Genomic DNA, 22,720 nt, shown 5'->3' with positions numbered 1-22,720 from the left:
AAGTAAAAATGCATCCTATCATTTCACACTTCAGTATGGACAAAGGTTTCCTTTTAGTATTATGAAATCCCCCTTTTGCTGGTATGGATTGAGAGGGGTGTTGCTACACACGGTGACCTTTATGAAAACAGAGCTTTGAGATCATTTGAAAATATAGCACAGCAATTTGGGATTTCTAGGTCTTTACAATTTTGGCATTTACTTTGTACTATTTTTGGTGGTAGTACACAACCCTGTAAAGCTGTAGACTCTCTTTGTATGGTGCTCACAGCCTTTGGAAAGGGTCATGAAGCGTCAGAGTCTTGGTGATGGGGCCTTAACAGCTCATAAGAGGTTATGGGAAAGACATTTGTACTTGGTATTGGAGGATGGGGAGTGGGAAAGGAGTAAAAAACAATTTTAAACTATGTCTAGGGATGCAAGGGTACGCCTTATTCAGATCTTGCCTAGTTACTATTGGACTCCATCTAGATTGTTTAGGCTTGGTTTAAAAGACACACCCACCTGCTGACGACGTCAGTTGGAGGATGGAGACGTAGCCCATGCCAGGGTGGCGGCATTCTTAAAGATGTTATACAAACAGCTTTGCAGATTAGATGCGTTTGGTAAGAAATGGGACAAATGGGAAGACTTTCTGGAAGACTCTCGGTGAGGGTCATCAGAAACTCCTTTTTTCTCTCCCTCTTCGTGTTTATATGTGTACTTAGGGGTGGGTTGGGGATTGGGAGGGGGATAGGGAACTAATGGGTTTAAGGGGGATAATGGTCATATCTGTGCATGTTTATTTTGCTTTGTTCTGTGTTGTTTTGAAAATCAACCAATAAAAATGTAATGAAAAGCTTCTGAACTCTGCGGATGAGGACTGATCCAGGAGGCTGACACATGAGTTGATCCTGAGCGGAGTAACGGCTCGAGCTCTCTCGATACCTGCTGAAGAGAGACAACTGTTTCTATCAACACGTGTGCCGCACTCATGTTATAAAGTAGCCTACAATCAGATTTATATTTGTGTCTTTGCTGTGTGTTTGCTTTTTCTTCACCGTCAACAGTACAACAATTAATCGATACTGAAAATGACCTTAAAATTGGCACCTCATAATTCATACATATTTCATAATTCTGTATGATGACATCACGCGAGCCACAAAAGGATGGTTTCGGCTTGCGTGCCGCCTGTTGAGTATCAAAAAGATGAAATAAGTGTATTTATTAACATTTTATTGCTGTACCGCAAGTGTACTATTTGGCATAAATGTCATCATATTTAATGCATGCTTTAAAACTGCATATCAATGATTTATAAAGCATTAGTAATCATTAATTAACCCCTTCATAAATGCTTAAAGGGAACTTTACTGTAGTGTGTTACACATAAAATACTGAATATTCACATTATTTTCATAAAGTGCTACAGCAAATATATCACTTAATAAGAGAAAAGACCTCTTAATTCTTGTGATTCATCAAACATTCAGAATATCTGGTGATGTGTTGCAGAGCTCATGGGCTTGTACACCTTATATAGAGCTGAGAAGAGAAGAGGATGGGAAAGATACAGTATGACTGAAGATGAGAGTGGGAGAGTAGAAGTGACGTAGAGTTTATATCATCTGTCGCCTGAGGTCTCTTTCTCCAACCAGCTGAAGACTTCCAGAGAAGCTTTTGTGAGGAAGGAATTTCAGTGCTATTACACTGGCTATAAATAGGTTTAACAGGAACCATCAACAGCCACCAGAGACAAATCGTTTAACGATTTATATGCCTTATTTGATCACTCAGACCGCAAAAGTTGAAACTCTATAATGCAAGTGATGTAAACCTCTGCAGTCATTTGAAGCCCTCATGACACTGCATTGTTCTCTGTGTGACCATGTTACCCGTGACCTATAATTCATCCACATACTCAGTGTTGAAATCACATCTCATAGCTGGACTCCATCATTTGTGACATGGCAAATGACATCATCAATAACGATGCCATTCATTTACCAGTGCAAGAGCAGAGGATCATCTCTCCTTCTGTTTCCCCGAGACATCTCCTCTCTTCTCATGCCATTCCTTTTAAAGTCACAAACCTTCCCCTCAATCTGTGGGGATCTGCTCATCAGCTTGAAGCTCTTATCAGTGCTTTAACACATTGCAGAGCAATGAAATGACATCAGTGGGACAATTTAAGGAATCACAATGTAAATGCTCTTTAAAGTTCCACCTTGTATTTTATTCAGACTGATCTCACTGTGAATTTGGCGACAGTAGGTCGAAAGTTCTTCTGCTGAAATCGGTCTGTGCTTACCGAAATTCCAACCACTGCCCCCAGTGGCTGACGTGGGAAGTGTTTCATGTGCTTGTCATTCTTCCGCCTCTACCAAAGAGTCCAACCTGGTCCCATAGAATGAACGTTACTCTATATACATTTTTGCAAATGGATTTGTACGTGGCGCTTTCTACGTTACGGTGCAGTTTCCTGGTGAAATGAACACTAGAGGTGCTACAACAGCTGTGTGGTTTCATCATTGTCACACAAATCACAATTGCTGATTTTGACACAAATGCACAATTGCTGAAAACACATGATTTGAAAAACTAAACATTTGAACACTTGTATTACAGACCCACCTACATATACACACTTATTACTATGCCTTTAGTTGGGAAGCTCAGCGGATGGGGCGTTGAACTTATGGCTCGACAGCCGAGGATCAAATCCAGGCAGAGATGCAGGAAAGTTAAAGTAACATAGAAGTGACACATATTGATGTGGTTGGTCCAGTAAATGTTTTTTCATTTTTAATTTGCATTTTAAAACACTATCGGTTAGGGTTTGGTGTTGGTTAAGGGTATGGATTTTTATTAAACTCTCATTTCTCTTTTCGTACACTTTCGGTTAGGGTAACTATTTAGGTTAGGGAGGTATGTTCTACTTATTAAAACGTCCATCTAAAATTCACCTTCAAAACCTCGTCTGATTTCACCATTTCGCTGGACATTTCACTTGGAAACTGCAGCCAAAAGTGTACCGAAGCACGTAATTTCAGTTTTGCAAAAATGTTGCAATGCTCACTTAAATATCATGAGACCAGGCTGAAAAGTTGGACAGGTTCCACTGTGAGTTTAGGGCTGCATTTCCCAAAAGCATCGTAAGCTTATAAGCCTAAGTATATTGTAGAAGCCATTGGCGACAGTGGTCTCTATGATCAAATTAAGCTTGCAATGCTTTTGGGAAACACATCCCAGGACTGTAAAGAAGGGGGCAGCTGTCATTCTTTCATCTCTCTCTGTTGAATTTTTCACATTTTAGTTTTGGCTTTTTATTGTATAGGATATGTAAGAACAAACAGGAAAGTGAGAGAAAGAGAGGAGGGAATGGGATGGGAACATGACGGCTCTTTAGGCGTCACGAGCATGGCCCGGACCTGTCTTTTTTCCCCTTCATTTTCAATTCAATCAGCTCTGTTATCTTGTGCCAGGAATTGAGACAGAAGAGTGTGAGCAGGATGGGACACATGGTTTGTTGCGGGTGGGATGGAGAGGGTGACAAAAGTGTTGCAGTAAGAGTGGGGCTGAAGTAGAGTTTGGGGTAGTTGGAGAGGGAGTGGGCAGAAGGGAATAAGCTACAAATAGCCACACATGAGCATGCCCTGTGCTCACTTCTGTCTGTGTCCTCTACGGAGGGTGTTTGTTTCTCTGGCCTGTTTTTCCTGTGCTCCAACATGAGCCACTCTCATGCCACCTCATCCTCGTCCTCTTCATACCGCCGAACATTCGGCGGTCCCGGCTACCTGACGGCACCCATGTCCCATGCCATATTCGGCCGAGCCTCCACCGGAGGGTCTGGCAGCTCACGGGTCAACTCCAGAGTCTATGAGGTCACCAAATCATCTTGTCCAGTATACTCCAGTTACCGAGCGTCCTCCTCCAGTTTGCCCAACTTGTCTGCGGGCTATACACGCTCCTACGGCGGGATGGGCGAGACCCTGGACTTCAGCCTGGCTGACGCACTCAACCAGGAGTTTCTGCAAACACGTACCAATGAAAAAGTGGAGCTGCAGCACTTGAATGATCGCTTCGCGAACTACATCGAGAAGGTTCGTATGCTGGAGCAGCAGAACCAGGTACTGGTGGTCGAGGTGGAGCGGTTAAGGGGGCGGGAACCCACGCGCATCGCTGACCTGTACGAGGACGAGATGAGGGAGCTGAGGAGAGAGATTGAAGTGGTGACCAACCAGAGATCACGTGTGGAGGTGGATCGCGACAACCTGGCCGATGACCTGCAGAAACTGAAACTCAGGTAAAATGGGGAGAAGGAAAAATGAAGATGAGAGATGAATGAAAGGAAAAGAGGTGGCTAAATTATGTTTTTGCTTGTATTCTTTGTTGTTGAGGCTGACAACTCAGCACGTAACAATCCAGAGTTCTTCAGAAAAAAAAAATAAAACGACCCATGTTCGTTAAAAACAACCAAAAAGCACAAAACTTGGTTAAACTGCAAAAAAGTTGCCATGATTTTACAAGATTTACCTGTCATTTCTTACAATAAAATACTGTATTCAGCATTTTACTGTAGAATCAATGCAGGCTTTTTATGTCATAACAAATTACTGTGAAAAAAAGAAATTACCATAATCACGCTGCATTGTGGGATAATTGCATTTCATTGGAAGTCACCATTATGGTGTTCAGTGATCCCTTTGGATGGGAACTTTGACTTATATAAATGTAATACATTTTCTAAAAGATAAATCAGACGTGGAGTGGTTATTAAAGGTTTAAAATCTTAGCTTAGCTGTGCTTCCCATTCAGGAGTGAGTCAGCCCAAAAGCGTTGCCCCCACTGATAAGTGTGTGTGTGTGTGTGTGTGTAAGTGAGATTGTTGTACACCTTCGGTCTATAAAAGGAGAGGAAAGAGTTTGGCATTAATAAACATGACTTGCTTATTAGGAGTCTATTCTTTCTCCCTTTCACTCTCTCCAGGCTTCAGGAGGAGATTGCACAGAGGGAGGAGGCAGAGAACAATTTAGGCGCATTTAGAGCTGTGAGTCCTCTAAACTAAATCTATAAGAACAAACCAACCAGAGCAAACCTTCTTTGACTTGCTCATTGATTATTAGAACATCAACCATTAAAATCTGGCTATTTATCATGTTGTTCTCACATCCACTCACAGGATGTGGATGCTGCCACTTTGGCCCGTCTGGATCTGGAAAGACGTATAGAGACCCTACAGGAGGAAATCGCCTTCCTCAAGAAGATTCACGAGGAGGTCAGCTTATTCACACAACAATATTCACGTCTTTTTATGTCTGTATTTTCTCTTTGTAAGTGGCAACACACAAACCACACAGAAGCTGACAAAGCATTTGCTGTGCTGAGAGAGTGTAAAGGGATTTAAGGGAAAGGAGGAGGCGAGAATCGGCTTGACAATATAAATAATAGTTTAATATAAAACTGAAACAAAAAGACAAACAAACAAAGGTGTCGGACAGCTGTCCGTAAATGCCATAGCTTGGTCCTCGGCCACTCCTCCACCCGCTAATGGACGACAGCTATGCCTCCCCGGACAGATCGGAGGCAGACCTCCGGCGCCTGGCGGACAGAACACCCCGCCGCTTTTTTGGTGGACGGTAGGGGTCTCCCCCGCCCCCCTGGCAGCGGTAAACACTCCAGGCGTTTGGTTGGGAGCCCCTCCTCCCCTAACGGTGGTGGTCCTCCGCTTCCAGGCTGCCGGGCTCCTCCATCCTCCGGCGTATGGCCGCGGCTGCTCCTTTGGGGTTTGATGGTAGCGGCGAGGACTCTACTATGGCACATCCCTACTCCTTCCCGGATTTCGGCACCAGTGTAAAGGGATTAAAGGGAAAGGAGGAGACGAGAACCAGCTTGACAACATAAATAATAGTTTAAAACTGAAACAAAAAGACAAACACACAAAGAATTAGCCTGATTAGGGGCCGGGTGTGTAGCATCACGACCCGGCCCTGTCCTGCCACAGAGGGTGAACCTCAAATCTCAATAACGGAGCGGTGTCTGTTCCTGAAGATTGCACAGCTACCCAAAAATACAGCATGGCAGACTTCTGTTACAGGGCTTGCTGTGTGTGTGTGTGTATGTTTGAGATTAGACCTGCCGTTAGTCCCATTATCAGCCATGCTTCTTTATTAAAACAAGTACAAATCCATATTCACAAGCCTCTTCATTCTTTGTGTGTAGGAAATCCGTGAGCTACAGGCCCAGATGCAAGAAACCCAAGTCCAGATCCAGATGGACATGTCTAAACCGGACCTGACTGCTGCCCTGAGGGACATCCGTGCTCAGTATGAAGGCATCGCAGCAAAGAATATTGCAGAGGCAGAGGACTGGTACAAGTCAAAGGTAAGAGAGAAGAATGGGAGTGAGAGGTGTGTCCAGGGTCCAAAATGAAGACTCATAACCTTATAAGGAACTGCAAAATATGAGCTGGTTTAATAACATTTTCAAAGCAACACTCCGAATTAAGGACAATCCTTGCTGATGTAAGTGACATGTGCAATTCAAACCAAACCCTCAACTTCTTGACTTGCTTGTCTCAAACTCTTATGTCGAAAAGTTTTGGACTCTTTGTGCACCCGCCCCTCATAACGAAGAGACCCTGCTGATCTTTGGCCTCTGTGCTTTCATCATCAGGTGTCAGACTTGAACCAGGCAGTGAGCAAGAATAACGAGGCCCTGAAGCAATCAAAGCTGGACACCATGGAGTACAGACACCAGATCCAGTCCTACACCTGTGAGATCGACTCCCTCAAGGGCACGGTGCGTTTATCCGTTGCATCTCTCTGGTGTGCATACATCTGTTCTTTTTCCTTCTCTTTGTTTTCATCTTTTTCTCTCTCCCTCTGAAGAATGAGTCTCTCATGAGGCAGATGAGAGATATGGAGGATCGTCACGGTCGAGAGGCTGGGGCTTTTCAGGATACTATCGCCAGACTGGAGGCCGAGATCTCTAACATGAAGGATGAGATGGCTCGTCACCTGAGAGAATACCAGGACCTGCTCAATATTAAAATGGCCCTGGATGTGGAGATCGCCACCTACAGGAAGCTGCTGGAAGGAGAGGAGAGCAGGTACACATTTGGGAGATCTGGCTTAACTGTTTTTACATTTCCAGTCCTTGTTTCAGGAATATTGGATTGAACCTTTCCTGGGTTTTTTCGGATGGCTTTTTGTAACTTTATATATTGCTTCCTCTCTCATCTTAAGGATTGTGATGCCTATGCAGGCCTACTCCAATATGAGCTTCAGAGGTAAAACCTTTATTACTTTATTAAAAGTGGCCAAGGGGATGCGTCCGGTGATCGGATTAGATTTGTGATGCCTTTGTGGTGTTTTAAAGCGGTTTAGCTGAAAAATGGTTAGTGTAAGACTTTTCTAGGAATATGCCTTAAACAGGAAGTAAACTGTCTCTGTGTTTAGGATTGTGTATGTTTTACGTGGCGTTCTTTTTAACAGAGACGAGTCCAGAGCACCATCAGAGAGCTTCAGAAATGCATTCAAAGAAATCCGTCCTGATCAAGACCATTGAGACACGTGATGGAGAGGTGTGATATGGGCGTGCACGCACACACACAAATTGGTATTTCTCATTTCTTCCCTCTCATACTTAATTTAGGATAATTTAGGAAACCTTCTCTTTCTCATCATTGAAATTAAAGGTGTAGTTAACCCAAAAATGAAGAAACCTGTCCATCTATTATGGAAGCCGGATCCTAATACAGAATACAAAAAATATAATATTATTTTTTTTTTCTCTCCGTGGCGAGATTAGGGGCGTTGCTACAGTTGGAAGGAATAAGGGGCTTATCCCCAGGGGAACTGCCAAATGACTTCAAACAATCACAAAAGTAAAGGGTGTGGTGCTAAATGGTTTTTCATCTCTATACCTACAATAATCATTTAACATATCTGGCTTCATCAAACCTAGATAAAATAGTTTACTACCTAGCTCTTTAAAATTTGTAAGAACATTGTTCCTTTACTAAGTATGTGTAATTATATACACATGTATAATGCATTTCATTGAACAATGTTAATTAGCTTCCCCCAAATAATGTCAAAGTTCAAACTATAAGCTTACCAGGTCACATTTTAAACTGTAAACAATTACGCATAGAGGTTAGACATAATATCTCAATAATCGCTGAACAATGGACTTGATTACTTCATTACCTCAACGGCTCTTTGAAATGGAACGGTTCGTTGAAGCCTGCCGACGAACATTTTCATGCTAAATCTGTCAAATGTCATCTGTCCATGACATTCTGCATCTTACCCAAAGTTTTCCTGAGCAACCACTGGAAGCGCCATGATGATTGTAATTGCCCGTTTTCCATTTCTGGTCTTGAGATGCCCAGTAAAAACTGCGAGACCCAGAGGAGAACAACAATCATTTAAGTGTTACTTGGGGGAGTAAAAATTAATTTCAGGCTCAACTTGTGCAGTTGTTGGCTGCCATAGCAACCCAGAATAATGAATGATATCAAAGTAAATATCCTTGGACCATTGCTTCATGTCATCTACACACTTAGGCGAGTAACGAGCATATCACTGCACCATTTTGTGGTCCGTTCTACATAACGTGGTGGCTCATTTTAGCTTATTGCGGTCCATTTCACGGTCGACCCACTGGCCCACTTGGTTCTGCCGATGGCAAGTCTGTCCCCTGATCGGTCACAAAGTGCGTCGGCCCACAGGAAAAATGCCTGGTATGCCAGATTACCAGTCCAGCCCTCGACCCTACATGTGGTAATGGCGGTGTAAGCAGACTCTGATCGTTGAATTGAACAGTCATCCCTCAGATAGTCATCAGTGTCGGAATGGGGGAAAAAAAAAGCACTATATCAAAACCTTGTCAGCAACATAATCAAACAGTTTTATTGTACTAAAATATTTTTCAAGACAAATAATAATTTTCCAGGACATTTAGGTGTTTTTCTAATTTTCCATGACTGGAAAACTGGTTTTCAAAATCCCAGGTTTCCAGGACGCATGGAAATCCGGAGTAATCTACCACAGCCAGCCTCGATTAATTTGTATTATGGACAGACGGACCATTGGGTGAACAAAGACAATGCCATAAAACATATCTGATTCATGAAGTGAAACGTGTCGATCTTTAAAAAGATCAGGGGCTTGGGACAATACATCAGGGGCTCAAGCCCCCGAAACCTCCCTCGCAACGCCCCTAGGCAAGATCAAGGTTCCATGATCTACCTTACTTGGACCATCTTTTCAGCACAACATCAGTTGATAGTGACTCACTTTTATGCCTAAAAAATGATCCAAAATTATCAAAGTAGATAGTAGAAGCTTTTTTGCCCATCAGAAAACTAGCCAATTAGAAATGCTCCCTGAATGTGCATGGTCGGGTGTACGGTCATGTCTTTGAAGGAAGGTGTGGTCTAAATCTGGTGACAATTAGCAAAATGGTAAAATCCTTAAAAGCTCCTTTACATATAAAACTTTATTGCAAGAATGTGCCAGGATGAATGTTTAGTTTTTAAATCACATTACTGCCCCCTACAGGTGGTGAGTGAATCTACACAGCACCAGCAGGATGTCATGTGAACCAAACCAGGACAGAAGTAAAAGCTTCATGACGGTTCATCACATTCATCACATTCTGTACTTTTCTTTTTTCACATATTTGAACAGTAACACGAGCACAACTGCATGTGTGAGGAGAGAGGTGTCACTTTCTTTTCAAGTCTGTATTTTTAAAAAGTGAACTCGAGGAATCACGTAAGGTAGTTTATCCTCTTTAAATTGTCGAGAAGCGAAGGAAGATGGAGGGAAGGAAATACAGGAGGAAAAGATGGCATTCTGAGAGGAAGGAAGAACAGAATGGGCTCATATAAATGATGGAGAAAATTGACAGGACTGTGCCAAGCATAAGACAGAATAAACTAAAGACACCTAAACCCACGCATTCAATACGTGTCTGTTTTCATTGTGTGTGTCTGCTCACCTGAACATGAATATGCAAATGCAAAGACAAAAATAGACAGATGACTCACAGATCACAAGAGACGCAGTGAATTCACTAAGTTTACCAGAATAACCAGGCCCATACAAACACATGCTGTTGTACAGTGTCAAAATGAAATGGTTAATGTCAGATTGTCATAGGTTTCATTGCATGAGGACTTTGTCTTTGAGACCACTTTTATCAGATGGAAAACTGAACATTTATAACAAACAAACTAATAAATACAACCATCCATTCACCTGTCAGGGTTCAGAATCCCTTGAAAAACAATCAATTAGTAAGAAAGCAAAATCAAGTAAATATAAAAGGCCATGTTGAAATGGATACACTAAATGTGCCTTTTATGTACAGAACACAGATGTTTCTGCTTTGCAGAAATGTACAACTAAAAGAGTGGAATGGAGGAAAAACAAAGCGAGACCGTGGCAGAAACTGCTCTTTATACTGGTTTGTTTCAAGACAGACGTGTGAATGCACTGTGGAAAAGAAACTGGGGGGCCGTTACATCATGCAGATTGCCCCAAAGGTTTACGGGGGTCTTTTTAAAGGAAGTTAGCTCCCTCATCTGTCACGTCCTTCGGCGCACAAATGTTCGCTTGCATTGCACTGCACAGACGTGGTGAAGTCCCTGTAGGTAAGCTTGCCACAAAGGTGGACAGTTCCTCTGTTTTCACACCATCGTTCGGTTCGTTACCCTCCAAAACCTTCGTGTTCTCCCTGAGTATCATCTTCGCTCCTGTACTCCATCTCGCATTTCATCGTTCCGTTTCGTCACCCGACGTTCAGCTCCGCATCCCAGAGTGGACCAGGTGGCTCTGATCAGCTGTAATATGGCTCTTTGCCCTATAGCCTTTCTGAAACAAGGCCAAGCAGTTTATTCTCCTGAGAGAGTGTCTTACTGGGGTCTCGAAGCAAGGCACCCCTGCTCACTGGTATTTGGTACAGCCCTGGGCTGGAATGTGGGATCTCACAGTACAGACACTGACTGGTGGACTCCACAGATTTTACTATGGGAGGACGGAGGACTTGTATAGTACAAGATTGAGACACGATTCAGCACCAACTGATGAATTCAAACATTGATGAATGGTTAACACGATTTCACCACACTGACATTATTAGGAAATAATAAAACAGAATGGAGCCCAGATTCATTTTTCACTTCTGACCCCATAATATTACCAATTTGAGGTGAACAGAATGCCGCAGCTCAGGCACATGTTCAGGAGTGACGTGTTAGTGTGTAAGAAAGACGTGGATTATAGATGACACTATTATAGACCCACAGTCCTGGAGTGATGTGTTCTAGTTGCATCCATTCTCCGTGAAGTGATTTACATTTTTCAGTTGTGTTTTTTGTTTTTGTGAGGAGCTGCTGAAAGTTGGAGACCCAAACCTCTACATGTGCAAGACTGAGTGAGTCAGGGTCAGGTCAGCACCAGAGTAGCAAGATGTGCGCTGCGCGCGCGTGCGTGCGTGTGTGTGTGTGTGTGTGTGCGTGCGTGCGCGAGTATGCACGTGTGGTCAGACCCGAACATGCGGTCCCACCCCAGACGTGAGGGGCACGGTAGACCCACTGTCATAGTCCATATCCACACTTGTGTGACCCGTCATTAGTCTGCCCACTGGATAAGCAAGCCCATCCACCTGCCTGTCCCGAAAATTCTGGATGTAGCTCTGGAGAATAGAGAGAGATTTCAATAGACTTCAGAGAGTAGCGTGAACATTTCTATTTCCATTCTTTTCAATGATGATTCTTCTTACAATATGAACTGTATTGTTATTATACAGTAAACGTTTTGTTTATTTAAAGGTGCTGTAAGCGATTGTGTTTTGAAGCTTTCACGTGACTGAGCCGTTGAATTAGCCACGCCCCCTCGTTCCAAGACCCCGCCCTCCAAAGATAATTTTGAGATAAAACAGAGCAGAAGAGCAGAGTTGACCTTTTTCACAGACTGCGATGACTCGTTTCTGCCTTATTTATCAGCGTAAATCTCACACAATTTTTTATATGTAAATTTTTTTAAATATTGAGTGTATATTTATAACATTATTCTTTGTGTTAAATTACCCAGGAATTAGTTTTAAAAACTGAATTATCACCGCTGTGAGGGGGTTTCTATTACAGCTGCTGAGAGAGTGACAGTAAGTTTGGCATCTTCTCACATTTTACTGTCTTCATCCACCGCTCTCTATTTATTTCCTCTTCTGGAAAGTCATGCAAACGTAATAGTGGATTTTGTCTTTTGCTCTTGGAGCAAATGGGTAAGTGTAAATAATGTTTGCTGTGATTTCCCATTTACAGCTGTTGAGGTTTACCCTGCAAATGTTTACTTTCACGTCCCAAAACCCAGAGTGTGAAAAAGGTTTAGTGTTTGTTCCTGTGGCTGTTAAATTCAACATTGGCACAATAGCGCCCTCAACTGACAAACATCATGAATCACAGCCTCAATGATCCACTTCAAATATAACACTATGAGAACGAGCACAATGATTGACAGGAGAAAAGCGTCAATGTCTGTGATCCGCAGACTTGTTTTCTTTGCTGTTTACAAAGTCTACAGCTGTCATTGAGACCAGAGAGATATCTCAGGAAACTTATTTCATTAATATCTTTATGGGAGTAGGAAAAATACTTTTTATGCATAATTTTCCATAAACAAAATCTCTTACAGCACCTTTACATCAGCAAAATCAAAAGGTAATGCCAAGAGAGTTGTACTATGATATATAATTACAAAACAATTATAAATAATACATGAAAAGATTTTCAGTGTAAAAATCAATAAGATTCTGCTGAACACAAATGAAGATTTTTAGAAGAATATCTCAGCTCTGTATGTTCATACAATGCAAGTGAATGGTGACCAAAACTTGATGATGGTCCAAAAAGCACATAAAGGCAGCATAAAGTAATCCATGGTTTGAGTCATGTCTGAAGAGATCGAATTGATTTTGGGTAAGAAACGGCCAAAATGTATCTCCATTATCACTGTAAACCTTACTGCATTGCAGACTTTAGGCACCATCATGAAGCGATAGATGACGCTATAGGAAGTGCAATAGAGCTTAAAATCATAATCGCCAAGGTGACTGCTGACATCAAGATTTATAGTGGAAAAGTAAATATATTTTGGTCTGTTCTCACCCAAAACACTTTGGATTGCTTCAAAAGACATGGATTAAACCACTGGAGACATATGGATTACTTTTATGCTGCCTTTGTGTGCTTTTTGGAGATTCAAAGTTCTGGTCACCATTCACTTGCATTGTATGGACCTACAGAGCTGAGATATTCTTCTAAAAATCTTCATTTGTGTTCTGAGAGAATGTTCATCAGTAACCTTTTGCTCGATTCGTCTTGGACTCACAGCGACACCTAGTGGTGTGGATGCAGCATCATTCAAAATCAAGTAAAGGTGTACAAGTGTCTGCGAGTATGCGTGTGTGGGAGGATTTTTATGGACTCACAGGAGAAAGCACGTCTCCATCATAGCGCCGTATAGGGTTTGGTTTTCTGCGGTAGGCGGGCTCTGGGTGCAGGGGTTTAGCAGCATGCGTGTGTGAGTGCTGCGTCTGCTTCCGCTTTTTCTTCCTGCTGCTCTCTCTCCTCTCCTCCTTCTGACGGATGCGCATGAGCTGCACTCGTCGCTGCTGACGACTGATCATCACTGATGGAAAGGAAGAGAGAGTGTGTACTGCAACAACTGAACCGTATGCAGTAATAACAGTATATAAACAGACCATTCATTTTGAACATTACAGGCTTAAAGGAAACGTTCAGATAAAAATGTAAATACTTGTATCATTTACTCATCTTCATGTCGTTCCAAACCGGTTCATCTCCCATGAAACACAAAAGGAGATGTTTAGCAGAATGTCCTGTGTGATATTTTCCATGCATTAAAAGTGAATGGGGACAGGTGCTGTCAAGCACCAAGAATGACAAATAAAAAGCACCACCAAAAGTAGTTTAAATGTACAGTGCGCAGTATTACAATTCTTCTGTAGCTATTCCAGATCTTTGCATGATGATCACACTGAAAATTTAAGTCGATATTCACTGTAAATCTTGCCCTCTGTCATATCTGTTAAATTTAATTTCATCCAGTCCAGCCATCTTACCCTAGGAGGGCACCAGAAAGTCCACCGGCTGCCCTGAACCCCCCGCAGATGATCGAATCATGCTCATATCACGCGATCACCCGGGTGACCCCCCAGGAACTCTGTGTAGGGCATCAATTTGGCCAGTGTGGTGTTGGCAACCTGTTGGCATCATGACGTTAAACCTGGCACAATAGAAATTAAGATCTGCGCCAAAGGACAAAATTGTCAGTAAATAGCCACATAAATTTCATCCTGTTCCTCATAAAAAGCTATCATATGGCTTCAGAAGACTTGGAATTTAGCTCACGGGTGTTCTTTGGTCATTTTTGGAGCTAGTGTCCAACTATGTTCTCTTTCATTATATGGAAAATAATGTTTACTGCAGGATAATCTTCTACTTCACAGAAGATAAAGTCACAGGGGTTTGAGATGACATGAGGTTGAGTAAATTATAACCAAATCATGTTTTGGAGGGTTGAACTATACATTTAAAAGGTGCACGCGCTCATGTTTACCTCATTAAAGTAAGTATTTACTCCTAAAGATATGAATAACATATGTGTTCAGTGACGTGATGCTCATTTTGTTTGTCTGCGTCTATTAAAAAATACAAATGCAATTCACACAAAACAACTACTTGAACACACCTCTTCTATGATGAACATGTTTTGAATTACTGTGTTAAAAGTAATTTTGATATTTTCTGGGGCTTAAAGTCAAAAATGTCATGTGGTGCAATCGTCCGGAGAGTCAAAATTCAGTATCATTAAAAGCTGAAACTCTTGAAAAAAAAAAACATAGTTTTTCGGCATGAGCGGAATAATCTTTTATTATCATTTATTTTCAAACAAATGCAGTGAAACAATTCTATTTAAAAATATATTTATTTTTCTCCAGACAGGTCTCCTAAGCAACCAAATTGGCCCGGTTGCTAGGGAGGGTAGAGTCACATGGGGTAACCTCCTTGTGGTCGCTATAATGCTGTTAGCACTCTCGGTGGAGTGTGTGGCATGCGTGGAGGCCACAGAGAATAGCGTGAAGCCTCCACAGGAGCTGTGTCTCCATGGTAACGCGCTCAACATGTCACGTGATAAGATGCACGGACTGACGGTCTCAGAAGTGGAGGCAACTGAGATTCGTCCTCCGCTACCCGGATTGAGTCGTGTCACTACGCCACCACAAGGAGTTGGAGCGCATTGGGAATTGGGCATTCCAACTTGGGAAAAAAAGGGGAGAAAATCCATAAAAAGGCACATTTGGTTCAGGTCATTTTGCGCAAACATGAGAACACTTCTCGATATTCTTGACTTAATGATATCAGTAAAAAAACACATGGGTTTACTTAATGGTTGCACCACATGACATTTTTAAATTCATAATTTTTTTTTTCTTTTTACAAAATACTATAAATGTTTTTCACAAAATACAATTAAAATCTCAAAAGATTACACGTCTGAGATGCGTTTTAAACCAGATTTTTTAAACATTTCTAATTTGTATCAGCTCGAACAACCTTACTGTCCCATGACCCATGAATAAAATCATGAGCACTCACATGAGATGAGGACTCTATTCATATCAGTAACCTTATATAAGTTGTTTTATTCTACATGGGGCAGGGGCGCCCTCATGGGGGCTGCCATGTTTGGATCAGATGACCAGCAGAATACTACTCGCTTAATCTCAGTAACCGTCTTGTTGTTGGACACTTTCACACTTGGATTAAATTAATTACAACCTGTGAATAGCAAATTTCTACAATGACATCTGAAACTAAAACTGTGGATTTTGAATAATGCTGCATCCACACCACTAGGTGTCAGTGTAAGACCAAGACGAAGCAAACAAAAAAAGTTACTGAGTGCACCTTTAAACAGATCCACCTTATATAATCTACTAAATGAACACACACACACACACACACACACACACACGTTGTGTTTCCATGTTTTATGGGGACTTTCCATAGACATAATGGTTTTTATACTGTACAAACTTTATATTCTATTCCCTAAACCTAACCCTACCCCTAAACCTAACCCTCACAGAAAACATTCTGCATTTTTACATTTTCAAAAAACATAATTTAGTATGATTTATAAGCTGTTTTCCTCATGGGGACCGACAAAATGTCCCCACAAGGTCAAACATTTCGGGTTTTACTATCCTTATGGGGACATTTCGTACCCACAAAGTGATAAATACACACACACACACACACACACACACCACACACACACACACACTACTGTTTCTATGATCATTAGTCACACAGTCCTGAGAGCACACTGACAGACAGGAACAATCTGCCATGCTGCACACAATTCTCGCCCTCTCTGTAACACTAAATCCACAAGAACATTGTGTCTCATATCCCACCTAACACTGTCTGTCCCTCGCTGTAGTGACTCACCCTTTGTGTGGGAGTATCCCTCTGCCGTTACTCTCCACTGCACCAGCACACCTAGCAGGGCGAGAGCAGGCCAGGCTCCCAGGACCACCCACGTCGTCCAGCACACAGGCTCTCGGGGGCCGGTTTTAACTCGATCGTAAATGTACCTCACCAGTGCGAAGAGCTCCACGAAGTAATCTGTGGCCACGACAATCACGGCAGCCCCAAACACGGCCGTGGAGAGTGTTGTAAAGCATCTCTGCCACTGCAGGGTAAGGACGGCAAACAGCATGCCCAGCCCCAGCAGCACGCCCAGGGGCACCCACACCGAGCGTGTCGGGTTGGATGACATCTCCTCCATGCCTATCAAGGTCCCGATGCCCACCAGCAGGCCCAGGAGCAGCCCCACCATGAAGAGCCCCACGCTGCGCACCAACATAGTCACCAAGCCGCACAGTGTCCCGATGCCCAGGCCGATGCCCACACTGGCCTCTACGCTCAGCTGCGTGTCTAATACACGCTCCTTGTAACAGAGCAGGAAGATGATTACAGAACCAAACATCAGACCCGTGAGGAAGAGCACAGCCTTAAAACAGCGGTAACCTGCCGAAGAGAGAGAGACAGGGGTGGAGGTGAGAACAAATCGAGTAAAACGATGAGGGAAAGAGTCTAATTTCACAGCTCAAGACTAGCGCAGTAGTGTGATACCTGAATTCTGCACATTTCATCAGCAATTTAACACTTTCCATCAATATCACCTAACCAAGATATTTCAATGTGACTTTGTGAATCACTCAGGCATTCACCTTTTTATGCAGAACACTTCTACTCAACACCATAAGCTTTCTTTACAGGGTGATGAAAAGACTTAAGTATGTGTGGCCCAAAGTAGGTTAAATGCTCCTAAATAAATGAATAAAAGTTTTCAATGTGCTACAGTATGTAACTCAAAACCATGTATGGAAATGTAGCTACAAAAACAGGTCATTCAGAAATCATAATGGTGGTTATGATGTCACAAGCATAGTAACATACAGGGTGGCCCAAAAATAATAGGGCCACCATGTTTGATTGCACATATCTAAAAAATGCATAAAGGCATTTGCATAATTTTTGGCATACTTCTATGACTTTTTGTAAACTACAAAATGACGTTCCTGTGACGTCGTCGTTAGCAACGGCTTGCTACAAATAAATAAGTCAATTGTTTAGTTGTTTGCAATGGCAGCAAACTTATGTGCTTCACTTTTGACATGTGGGTTTTTTTTTACCCCGGGCTAAATTATTGACTTATTTGTTTATCTGTAGCAAGTTGTTGCTCACGATGATGTCACAGTGACATCATTTTGTTGTTTACAAAAAGTCGTATGACGAGTATGCCAAAAATTATGCAAATGCATTTATACATTATTTACATCTGAGCATTCAAACAAAGTGGTCTGGATTTTTTTTTGGGGGGTGTTACATACAAGTTTAAATGCTACAGTTGCTCACGTCACATTCAAGTACAGTGCATTTGGAAAGTATTCACAGCACTTCACGTTTTCCACAGTTTGTTGTTACAGTCTTATTCCAAAATTGATTAAATTCATTATTTGCCTCAAAATTCTACAAACAATACCCCATAATGACAACGTGAAAGAAGTTTGTTTGAAATCTTTGCAAATTTATAAAAAAAAAAAAATAAGAAAATCACATGTACATAAGTATTCACACCCTTTGCCATGACACTCAAAATTGAGCTCAGGTGCATCCTGTTTCTGCTAATCATCCTTGAGATGTTTCCACAACTTGATTGGAATCCACCTGTGGTAAATTCAGTTGATTGGACATGATTTGGAAAGGCACACACCTGTCTATATAAGGTCCCACAGTTAACAGTGCATGTCAGAGCACAAATCAAGCCACGAAGTCCAAGGAATTGCCTGTAGACCTCTGAGACAGGATTGTATCGAGGCACAGATCTGGGGAAGGATACAGAAACATTTCTGCAGCATTGAAGGTCCCAATGAGCACAGTGACCTCCATCATACGTAAACGGAAGAAGTTTGGAACCACCAGAACTCTTCCTAGAGCTGGCCGTCTGGCCAAACTGAGCGATCGGGGGAGAAGGGCCTTAGTCAGGGAGGTGACCAAGAACCCGATGGTCACTCTGACAGAGCAAAAATAGGTGTGCCAAGCTTGTAGCATCATACACAAAAAGACTTGAGGCTGGAATTGGTGCCAAAGGTGCTTCAACAAAGTTTTGAGCAAAGGCTGTGAATACTTATATACATGTGATTTCAAAAAACTTCTTTCACGTTGTCATTATGGGGTATTGTTTGCCGAATTTTTAGGAAAATAATGAATTTAATACATTTTGGAATAAGGCTGTAACCTGAAAGTGAAGCGCTGTGAATACTTTCGGGATGCAGTGTAGGTCAGCCAATCATTATAGAGATCATTTACATACAGAACTTTTAAAAGGAAGTTAACAAAGACGTGTTTAAGCTTTAAGCCTGTTTAATTCAGACAGAGGGTGGACAATGGTCACGTGAAACTATATTACGTCTGTTTTTGGTGCCAGAAAACCTAAAGACTAACAATAATTGGACTTCAGGGAAAAAAGATAAAAGCAACAAAAGAGTCCACTTTAAATCTGTGCCCAGTCTCAAGTAGAGTGCCATAGGGTACAGCTATACAAGCGATGACCTTATTTAGATCCTCGTCAATATTGAGAAGCGAGCAAGAAATTTATTTTTTTATCAGACTAAGAACATGAGTGCATCATAGAAAGCGAGAAAGAAAAATCTCAAACCACCATCATGGTTTCTTTACCAAAATACTGTGCCATTGTTTCGTTGATAATGCACAAGAACACATTGAGACCAGACTCACCAAAGAAGCAATAGATGATCCCAAAGAGACAGCACATCGAGCAGACCACTGAAGGGACCACCTCATAACGCTGCCCCGCTCCATCGTTACAGGGGTCCGATTGCTCTGATCCAGCTTCTCTGGAAGGAGGGGCCAGCTTAAAGGCTAGGGTCTCCAGGGTGGACGTCATGGTCAGCGTGGTGGGTGGAGCGAACTGGTTACGTGGAGGAGGTGGTTGATGGAACGGGGAGGGGCAGGGAAATCAGGGCACACATCCTGTCCATATGAATCTACCTGTAAGACAGAGCAAATTAAATAGTGTTCTCAGAGATATAACTATTAAAGGGGTCATGACGTGCATATTTATTGTACAGTACTATAAAAAATTGAATCAAATATAATTTGCAGGCCCCAAGTCACAAACAGGAGTGTACCAATCCATTTTGAATGCTTGTTCGGTCATGCTTCTCCCTTCTGTTTTCCTTCACTTCCTCCATATTATCTCTCTTTCACTGTCATACAAAACAGGTAGTAATTATCTTTAAATGATCAATGCTCCGCCTCCGCCTCCCATTCCAATTCTCTAAACCAAACAGGCAAAGATATGTAACAGAGAGACAGACAGAGGCACACCCATGTCACTTTCATTACAAATCAATCGATCACTCAACCCAGACAGCTTTCCAACAATGACCTTCCACTTCCTGTCTCTTCCCATAACAATTAAAAGAAGAACTGTGGGCCAGGCAGCATTGACCAATAAGAAGGCATCCTCCCATCCATAGCAACAGACCAGGAACCAATCAGGGTATTTGTAGCTTGTGGGGCTCTTTAAGTATTGCAGTAGCTAGCATCACGATGATCCCAATTCAACCTAAGGAACTAAAATAAACAAAATGCCCATAACCACACTCACACTTGTTCACACACCCATGTTTAAGCCAGTGCAGTTTAGCATCAGTATGTGTGTGCAGTAAGGCGTTTGGGGCTGGCTGATCTGAATCAGCAGACTAACATTTCATAACATAAGTGAGGCAAAGAGGCTGTGTGAAAGTGTGTCCATGGGAAATGTAGTCTGAAAAGAAGAATTCTGAATGGTGAATGCTGCAAGCCATCACATAATCGATGGACGGAGACACAAAACTGCACAATTAATCGTATTTTAAATCGCGATCACAATTTCTGCCTCTCACGGTTAAGCATAATTGTCTGCAATAATAGTGAGCTAGCAAACGTTTACATTTATGCATTTGGCAGACGCTTTTATCCAAAGCGACTTAGTGCAATTATTACAGGGACAATCCCCCCGGAGCAACCTGGAGTTAAGTGCCTTGCTCAAGGACACAATGGTGGTGGCCGTGGGGTTCGAACCAGCAACCTTCTGATTAACAGCCCTGTGCTTTAGCCACTACGCCACCACCACTCCAACAAACAGAAGGTATCACGGATGATAGGCCAAATCGCAAGCTCTTTCCTAGTCCGTTTTCACCTCTCCTGACCAATCATGTTCTCTTCAGAAGTTCGCTACTGACCAATCGCTGTTTCTCTTTCGAGCACGCACTTAAATACCTCACTGCCGATGTTTATGAGTCTCGTAAGTGTGGCGCACGAGTATAACGATACGTCGTTCTGTGCTCGATGCACATGAAATGAACTCCATCTCGTGCTTTGATAATAAACGGCGCTAACGTGCGCTAACAGGGTTATTTTAAAGCACTACGCATTTACCTCAATTGCACATTTGCCTAATTCCAAATATATTTGGCCATAACAAAATGTGTAACAAATCTAAAGTAGCCCCATGGCACTGGGGTTGTGTAGAGCGAGGAAGAGACGAACGCATTTTTCCATGTATGGAAGGAGCAAAAACGCCAGTGTCACCTCTGCTGGTAACACACTGAAACAACACACTGTCTTCATTGATAAATTAGGCGTCCTTCAAAATAGACGCTTGAGACTGTATAGCAATTCTGCATGCTCAATTATTACAGAAATACATGTATATTACTATTAGCATATATATTACTGTAGGTTATGGGGATATAATAATAATGTTAATAATAATAATAATAATTATTATTATAATAATTTAAAGAATGGATCTTAAAAAAAGGGTGCAAAAGGGTACCCGAGTATCTGTTTCTATTAGCAGTAAAGAATGGGCAAAACATGCCTTAATTTTGGTCAAAATGAATAATTTACTAGTTTGCAGTTTAAATGTAATTTCTAAAGAAAAATCTACGCCACTTGTAGATTAATTTAATCAAAAACCCTAAACACTGCGTCTCTGTGGCCCTATACAAATTTCTGTCAAATTTCTGTTTGTTTTGAGTGACCCGTTCAGTGACCCCTGACACAAAAACATTGACTCCAATGGCATGAGCTGGGGCGGGGATCGTATTTGGAAACAATGTTTATTATTGCAATTTTGTTAAGAGGTGCAGAAATACAGGAAGTTTAACTTCAGCTTTAATTTGAGTTAAAGAAGCAAAATATATCCCATTGTTGGCAGATTTAATCTCGGATTTGAAATATTATTGAACCTCCACGATTATAAACCCTCGATTGTGTTGGAGTCACTGTTACGGCTCTGATATGTCCATTTAAATGACACTGTGTTTCACACCGGTCTATTATTGTAGTAACATGATGGCACGTAACAACAAAACAAACCGTGACTGGTTGTTTACATGTCTCAGTCGCTTTACATGCAAGCAGGCGATTTTCGGCGCCCTCAAGAAACAAATCGGCCAAACGGGAAATTTTTCATTTGCCGATATTGTTGAACATCGTCTGTCAATGTGCGTTGTTACTGGCATTGGCATGTTTGTCAGATATGGTCTCATTTTATATATACAGGGGTAAACAAACAACATTGAACCCCATGAAATGTCCTCTCCATTCTTCCACTGAACTCTGGTGACAGTGAGTGGAGTGAGTTTTACACCCCTGTGATTTCCTCAGGATTCATCACTTTACAGAGGATATTTGGCATAGCAGTGACCGCATTCAAATCAACCACACCCTCTCTCTACTGGTCATGTTAATATCCTGACCTCTGGAGTGTCATGCCTTGTCCGTTCTTGGCCATCATGCGGACGCTTCTAACCATAGAGACCTAATCTGATACAGCTGTTGGGGCTGTTTGGCTTCGATTTACTCCATTGTTTCTGTTTGCCTTCCTTTTTCTCTGGAATTCCACTGTATTATGTTCTTCCTCCCTTCCTGTTCTTCTGTGAATCTCTCTCTCTCTCTATTAAATCGCCTCCATCTGGGCAGCTTTTTACCTCAACATGCACTTCTTCCAGTTAAATGGAGAAGCTTAACTTTACATCTTCAGTCTCTGGAGGC

At 42.0% G+C, this 22,720-nt stretch overlaps 2 protein-coding genes across 3 annotated transcripts in view; one reads left to right on the top strand and one right to left on the bottom strand.

Moving 5' to 3' along the window:
• Nucleotides 1–1,450: 1,450 nt before the first annotated feature.
• On the top strand, nucleotides 1,451–9,988 carry LOC127654139 (desmin-like). 2 transcript variants are annotated; one of them, XM_052141163.1, is made up of 9 exons: nucleotides 1,451–4,288; nucleotides 4,972–5,032; nucleotides 5,165–5,260; nucleotides 6,205–6,366; nucleotides 6,658–6,783; nucleotides 6,873–7,093; nucleotides 7,230–7,273; nucleotides 7,479–7,602; nucleotides 9,552–9,988. In XM_052141163.1, exons 1-8 carry the CDS (start codon nucleotides 3,711–3,713, stop codon nucleotides 7,571–7,573), a joined length of 1,383 nt encoding a protein of 460 aa, XP_051997123.1. In that variant the 5' UTR covers nucleotides 1,451–3,710; the 3' UTR covers nucleotides 7,574–7,602; nucleotides 9,552–9,988. The 2 variants fall into 2 exon arrangements, with proteins under 2 accessions (XP_051997123.1, XP_051997122.1); XM_052141162.1 differs by having other exon boundaries at nucleotides 1,460–4,288; nucleotides 7,479–7,567; nucleotides 9,552–9,969.
• A 74-nt stretch (nucleotides 9,989–10,062) lies between these two features.
• The window catches only part of LOC127654140 (transmembrane protein 198-B), a 33,164-nt gene continuing 20,506 nt past the window's right edge, over nucleotides 10,063–22,720 (bottom strand). Inside the window, exons 2-5 of the mRNA XM_052141165.1 lie at nucleotides 19,391–19,663; nucleotides 16,535–17,116; nucleotides 13,486–13,685; nucleotides 10,063–11,691 (exon numbers count right to left, since the gene is read on the bottom strand). Coding sequence (XP_051997125.1) covers nucleotides 11,539–11,691; nucleotides 13,486–13,685; nucleotides 16,535–17,116; nucleotides 19,391–19,559 — 1,104 coding nt within the window. The 5' untranslated portion in view covers nucleotides 19,560–19,663 and the 3' untranslated portion in view covers nucleotides 10,063–11,538. The remainder of the gene's footprint in view (nucleotides 11,692–13,485; nucleotides 13,686–16,534; nucleotides 17,117–19,390; nucleotides 19,664–22,720) is intronic.

This window comes from Xyrauchen texanus, chromosome 13 (assembly GCF_025860055.1).
Source record: "Xyrauchen texanus isolate HMW12.3.18 chromosome 13, RBS_HiC_50CHRs, whole genome shotgun sequence".
NCBI lineage: Eukaryota > Metazoa > Chordata > Actinopteri > Cypriniformes > Catostomidae > Xyrauchen > Xyrauchen texanus.
This window is presented reverse-complemented; position numbering and strand designations above follow the sequence as displayed.